At 38.3% G+C, this 7123-nt stretch overlaps 1 protein-coding gene across 8 annotated transcripts in view; it reads left to right on the plus strand.

Annotated features, from left to right (window-relative positions):
* kcnq4 (potassium voltage-gated channel subfamily Q member 4) overlaps positions 1 to 7123 on the plus strand; it is a 58030-nt gene that overhangs the window by 28254 nt on the left and 22653 nt on the right. For all 8 annotated transcript variants that reach the window (XM_008421934.2, XM_017307552.1, XM_008421933.2 and 5 more), the window contains one exon: positions 6944 to 7034. In XM_008421934.2, coding sequence (XP_008420156.1) covers positions 6944 to 7034 — 91 coding nt within the window. The remainder of the gene's footprint in view (positions 1 to 6943; positions 7035 to 7123) is intronic.

Below are 7123 nucleotides of genomic sequence, written 5' to 3' on the forward strand. Positions count from 1 at the left end.
ACACACACACACACACACACACACACACACACACACACACACACACACACACACACACACACACACTGTGGAGCATGCATCATCACCATAGCCCATGAATTGCTCAGTCAGCTTTTTTTTTTTTCGTTCAGAAATTGCACATTTCATCTCTTATTTGTTTGCGTGTGCATGTGTATTTTTTTTAGTTGTTGCCTTAAAAAAGTTTGCTGTCCCAGAAAGAGGAGTGGGAGGGAGGGGGGGCTTACTCACACGCTTGCAGCATGGCCCGTTCTAAGCTGTGCTTGCGCTTGTACTCTGCAGCCTACCTGAGCACATTTCGTCTGCAGTCACTATTTAAAGAGACTGAAATGCTATTAATATCTTTCTACTGTTTCCACCTTTCCCTGCTTCCCCCCCCTCCCTTCTCGTCCCCTGCTGACGACAGTTGCCCTCCTCTTTTTCACTCACTGCTTTTCCACTCTCCCCCCGATCCTTTGGGTAGAAAATGCTGTTGTTCTAGTACTTATTGCTCGTTCCTCAACCCAGCTGTTAGAAAATTTGGAGAGCTGTGTGTAACTGTATACCCAAAGTGCTGGGTTTGACATTGTTACCGATATATCCGAGATGGACCCCCCTATAAATAAATATTATGTTCTGCTAGATGTGTTTAAGTGCGTATTTACATCTGTATCTGCACTGCGACTCGCAAATGTATCCAAACATCAACGCGTTTTGCTGGGATTGGATGAGTTGGACCAACACAAAGCAACGTAGCGCATTTTTGTAAAGTGGCAATGACAGCAATTCGTGGTTTTAAAATCGAAAATGAAAATCAGAGGTGTGCTTTTGGATTTTCATTTGTAATGCTTTTAGTATTAAAAGCATTAAAAGGTTAATGTTTTTGACCTTTTAAAATGCTTTTAAAAGGTTAAAAGCATTTTAACATTTTCCTTCCCTTTAACAGTTGTTGACTACTTTGTGTATCACATTAAATCACAGGTTGTACCTTGACATGTAACGTAAAGTAGAAAGGAAATGATGCTTTTTGACGTGCCACATGTTTTCCAGAGGATGCCCTTGTGGCAGATGTGTCCTCTGTGACTGAACTTTAGGGTTTCTTGTGTTTCCACTGGTTCAGATTGCGGGTCAGGACCTTTCCCACACTTCTTTCATTTTGAGACGTTGCTCTGGTTTGTCCTCCTGCTCAGCCTTCATCAGTGTCCTCTCCTCTCCCTCCAGCTGCTGTTTTGTACGTAACTGATAGCCGTTTTACCGAGGTGATTGAATCAAGGCTGCATTTTCTCACAATCCACCACGTCTGTTTCTCTTTGCTGCACTTGCTGGCACGCAGCAGCGAGTGCTAACATACACACACACACACACAGCTGCACACATTGTCATACATGTTTATTAGAGCTTTGGCTTGTCAGTATCCTGGGAGGCCATGCTAAGTAACATGAGAGCTCAGTTTTTGCTTGTATATGGTTACATGAGAACAGCATTAAGAGCACCTTGCCCTGTGTCCATTAAAAGCAGCCCGGTCGCCATGTAGGCTGCTGAATGTGTATTTGTTGTCTGCCTCTGCAGCCGTCCGACGTCCCTCGGGAGTTTTACGTCCCTGAATTCAAAGGGCGCACACTTTAAACACATGTGCAGCAGCTTGTGGAGCGTAACGGCATTGCGTTTCAGCGCGTAGTTATGTCGTGCTTTTTTTTTTTCAATCCTTCTCTCTCTTACCTGTTTCCCTGGGTTTGCATTATTTTTTTTTTGGATTCTCTGCGGTGTCCGTGAGACAAATTACACCTGGCTAGATTTTTGCAGAAAATCAGACATTGTCTCTATAAAGCAGAACATGCATTATTCTCTTTTGGTAGTTCTGGGGCAATTACTAATACAGACAGCTTTTCAGAGAACCACCTGAGTGGCTCGGTGTTATTAGTTATTTCCTCCATGGCATTTTGGCAATCCTTTTGGAGCCCACTGCATGGCAAAAATGCTAATTTTATTAATATTGTGCTTATTAAATCTTTCTTTTTCTATTTTTTCCATATTGGTTGTAGTAAATGAGGTCTTCTTTAATGCAGTGAAGAATTTATGGAAAAAGGAAAATGGGGGTTGTTTTCCTTCTTCCACTTTCTAAAAGTCAAAAGTTTAACAATACTGACTAAATGCAGTAATTCATAATTTCACATGCTCTTGTCTTTGACTTGTCAAATCAAACCAGATTTAATTTTTTTACCCATCACTCATTTGACCAAATAACTAAATTTAAACCCATTAGAAAATCCAAAATGACCCGTTTCAATACCTGTCAGACAATTATTTTGAGGAAATTCACAAACTATCTTTTATAAGACCAGTGAATAATTATACGAGAGTGTCTTTTATGGAGGGTTCAAGTTTAAAACTTTCTCTTCAAATGCTCAGAGCGATATAAAAAAGTGCAAAAAAAATTAATTTTGAATTTGAGTCTGGAGGAGAGTAGAATTTTGTAACAACAAGCATTTAGGAGCTCAGGATAAAATGGTTCAAGTATTCCTACTGAACATTTTTGGCAAAGTGTTTTTGGTTTGGCACACGTGTTTATTGAACTAATAAACCGTTATTTTAAATCTGTACACATGTGGGACGTTTACGTGCGAAACTGAAGCATGCATTTGTGCAACTTTAAAAAGTGGAACCAAAACTAGAGCAGTAAAAAAATCAGCATTTTTGGGAACATTGCGGTTAATTATTCAGCCATGGCGACGACGGAGAAAGACGGGGACGACCACACCAAAGACCAACTGCACAGTTTTTTAACATCAATACCATGAATTTAATCACTCGTTTGAGAAGGCATCATTCTGAGAAAAACAGGCTACACTGCCTGTAGCGTTCACCTGATACCAACCTGGTACCACCGTCTCAAACAGGTGCCCTGCTGTGCTGCGTTCAAGTGCGACTCACTGGATTCTTTAGATATCAAAACGACGGTCACTGTTTTAAAAAATTTTAAACGGTGAAGGACAAAACCTTGTTCATCTTCTCATCAAAGTTTGCTGTATTTGTTCTGACATACTTTTAAATGAATAATAATAATTTTTTATTTATAGTGAGATGTTGTTGGGTCCAGATAAAGTCAAAACCATGCAGACTTCCCTCTCTGCTGTTCTGGTGGAACTGATCCTTTGGTCCTAATTGATGTTTCCTTGAAAGAGAGGGATTGATGGTGGACGGCCGTCCTGGCTGGTGGATAGGAAATGTTCTCTCAGCAGAAATATGACTCCCTCTTCATATGCATCACACATGGATTTGGTGTCTCATCTATCTCTTTTTCTTAGTGTTTATTTATTCATTTCTATTCACCATCTTTGCTTACATGAAGCAGGCTTGTGATGGGGTTAGGCTTAAAAGATGACACATTCCTGCTCCCTCTCAGCCTCCGACTCACAAGGCAAATACTACTGATAAAGTTACCACAAAGTTCTCACTTTTCAAACTTAACATTAACTTTTCACTTAAACATCCGACGGAAAATCGGCTCTACATCACGATTGACACACAAGTCCTCCGTCGTGTGACTTTGTGAATTAATGTACCAAGTCTGCTTTCAGCTTTGGTGAATTGGGTGATTTAGTGGATGCAGCCTTGAGGGAGACACCTTACACTTAAGGTTACGATGCTCACAATTCAGTTAAAGTAATTTTATTGACATCAAATCACCCAATTCCTGCTGTATTGGCATTCAGGCTGAATGCTAACGTAGCTTGAAGAAAAGGAGGGGCAGGCCGACTTCACTGGTAAATCACCGACTTGTATCCTTCAAATTAAGGTCCAGACACTTCTCACTAAAATCTACAAAATGATTTACTTGTATTCAGAAGTCAGCTGTGTACATTATTAGAGAGATAAACCAAATTTGCCTCATCGTCTTTCCCTGAATGAACATGTGAATGTACTGAGGCTGTCCCGTGTGAAATGAGATTTAAGTGTTTTGTTACCCCACACACCGTAAACTGGATATATTAAGATGATTAGTTTGTATTATTGTTTGTAAAGTCCTCCATGACCTTTTATTTGCCTGCAGTTTGATGTCGTAATTATTAGTATGTTTTATTTTCATTGCTACGATAGCAGGACGTACTTGTCCAAAAATGGCGGAAATATCTCTGCATCAGATTCTTTAAATCTTTGTGCCTTAATCAATGATAAAAAAAGCGATCAGCTGCACTCTAGGCACCACAGGCAAAGCATCCTGGGAAAAAGAAGCCATCTTTCTAGGTATTCAGAGGCTCTGCTTGTGTGTCGCTGAAAATGACTCTGCCTTTTCTATAAATGTCTCCTGTCTTTACTAGTGGCAGTGCTCTTCATGCATCTCTAGTCACTGTGAGTGAATAAGATACCTTAACCCTAGCCTTGTAGGTTGTAAAAATTTAAATCTTTCACATGTATATATTTCATGGAAACTTCAAATATAAAAAACGTTGGGTACGCAGATTCCTTTTAGGAAATCCATCACCGCATATTGAAACTTTTGCTAAAAAGAGAAATCATGGTTATTTCTTCATGTTTTTACCTCTGGGAATCCTTCGTGTATATTTTATAAAAGCCACGCTGTGTTGCACTTTGTTTCCTGTCAAAAAGTAGGGGTCAATAAAAGAGGAAACCATTTGAGATGCTGCCCTACCTAATCTCCTCGTCGTGGACGTGCATACGCTGCGCTTTGAGTTAATTGAGGGGAAAAAAGTCAGACGGTTTAGTCAGCATGTTACTCAGCTGATGAATGACCAAAATGCAATGTTTGCACAGCGTCATCAAAGTTTTTATTTTTTTATTTTGTATTTTTTAAACTAACTATTCCGTTTATGAAGCATAAACTTTCCGCTGTGTGCGCTTCGCCACACCGAGAAAGCATACAGTGGTAATTTGGGGTGTCTGTGTTTTCACGCTCGGTGTCCGGTGTCTTCCTGGCCGTCTAAGGTCCACTTTGTCTTTCTATTTGTGGCGTCTCACCAGCTGCAAACTGTGGTTATGCAGGCAGATGGCACAACAGCCCGAGAAGCTGCTTACTGAGTCCTCCTCCCTGTTTGTGTTGACAAAGTGGCGGTTCTGAGGAGGACGTGGAAAACAAAAGCAGAAACAAAACGGAATGTTTTAAACTCGCAGATTTTCACTTGAAGCCTCCGAGTTATTCACTGTTAGATTCATCAGGATGGTTTTGATTCCCTACATAGACATAGCATGAGATCGATCTATTTAAAAAAGTGTAACATTCTTTCACATTTTTAAAATTTATTAGGAGCTTTTTGTTATTATTAGATTTTTGATAAATAATTTTCCTAAAGGGTGAGAGTAGAAAAAGCAAACTTAAATTTATCAGAAATGACCCATTTCTTAAAAAAAACAAAACAAAAAAAACCTTCCTGTTTAAATAAAATGAAAAAAATTAAAAGTGTGCATTATCAAATCTCGGTTTATTCTTTCTCTTTACAGATATGACAGATGCATTGATTTTTCTGTCAGAGCAAATTTCTCTTTAAGATTTTTTCAAGCATAATGACTTTCCTTATGAGAACTGATTAGCCTTATAGGGGGGTTTATGTCATTCTTAGCTTTGTTTTATATCATAATGTTGTTTTCTCGTTAAATACTAGAATGTTTGATTTGTTCATGTGTGTTTGAGGAATCCTTGAATCTTCATTTTTTCCTTAACAGAATATATCTTTTTCTTTTCACAAACCTAACATAACTTGTTCTTAAATATTTCCCCTCAACAGTCATGTTTTGCTGAATGAAATAATTGCCAAGCTTCCTACATCTGAAATAACTCTGGAAAAAAATGAGTTGTTTATACCAGCGTTGAGAGCAGCTTAAACACAAGGCACAGTTATTCACTATTTATGTGGTTTTATTTCGGTGCGGCGCTGAAGCTGGAGTGGGGCTGTAACTTTTTGTTCAAACTGAAGTTATCGCCTCCTTAAAAAAACGACCATTTCACACCAGTGACATTTTTTAAAGGTTTATTTTGAGATGCAACAACAATATGTCATAACTAAACGGTACATGAACTGAAATATTCTCAAAAGCCTTTTGGCTTGTTGCTCTAATTCGGTTTTCTGAATTCATCAGCAGGAATTCAAACAGCCTGCTTTTCTGTCACGATGATGAATATTATTAGCCACATTTATTCAGTCTCTGACCACCAGATAGTGGCAAAATGCGACCTTTAATAAGGACTGCAAATGTATTAATCACCATGAAACTTTGCTGCAGCTTCAATAAATGTTGTCACAATGTTTTGATTCTTTTTCGTTCTCTGTAACTACATTTTGTGTTTGTGTAAACTTCTGGAGCAATAATTTATTTAACTCATTAGTGTTATGTCCTGTGTGTTTTTTTGTGTGACACCTTTTCTATGTACATGAACATATTATACATTATTGGACAACTATGATTCTTGAGAGTCCATTAATGCAATCTCGGATTCAATCATAACCGTAGACACAGCAAATGCTTTTGTCAAACTTCCTGGAAATGCAAAAATAATGTCCACGTTTTCATCTAAAACCTAATATCATTTACAGGGAACAAAATGTATATTTTTACAACCACAGTTGGTGCGCTCCAATTAAATAATTGGTAATCTGCCACTGAAAATCTTCAAACTTTCTTTCATATGCGTTCATTTCTCATAAAGTTTTGCTAATATCTGTTAGCACGATCTCTCTCTCTCATCCTCTCTCTCTCTCTCTTTTTTTTATTATTTTGGATAAAAATTGCAGGACATTTAAGAGATTTGACAGTGTTGTATTGTTTTACTGACACAGAAAGTGAAGCCTACACTTTTTAGTAAGTCTTATTCAGCTCATTTGACCTGAGAGCTCCGTCATATGTGTTCAAACGTGTAGCTTATGCCTGATTATAAATCAAAGTGTTGCTTAAAAAAATCGGTAACTTAATTCGCAAAATATGTGTGTTTCAGTTTCCTGCTGGTGTTCAGCTGCTTGGTGTTGTCCGTGTTTTCGACCATTCCTGAGTACCAAAAGATGGCCAACCAAGGCCTCTTCATCCTGGTAAGACCTTTTCTTCATCTGACATATATAAGTGACATTTAGCACGCATTTTCAGTCTCCTTTATATATATATATATATATATATATAT

This window comes from Poecilia reticulata, linkage group LG11, assembly GCF_000633615.1.
Source record: "Poecilia reticulata strain Guanapo linkage group LG11, Guppy_female_1.0+MT, whole genome shotgun sequence".
Lineage (NCBI taxonomy): Eukaryota > Metazoa > Chordata > Actinopteri > Cyprinodontiformes > Poeciliidae > Poecilia > Poecilia reticulata.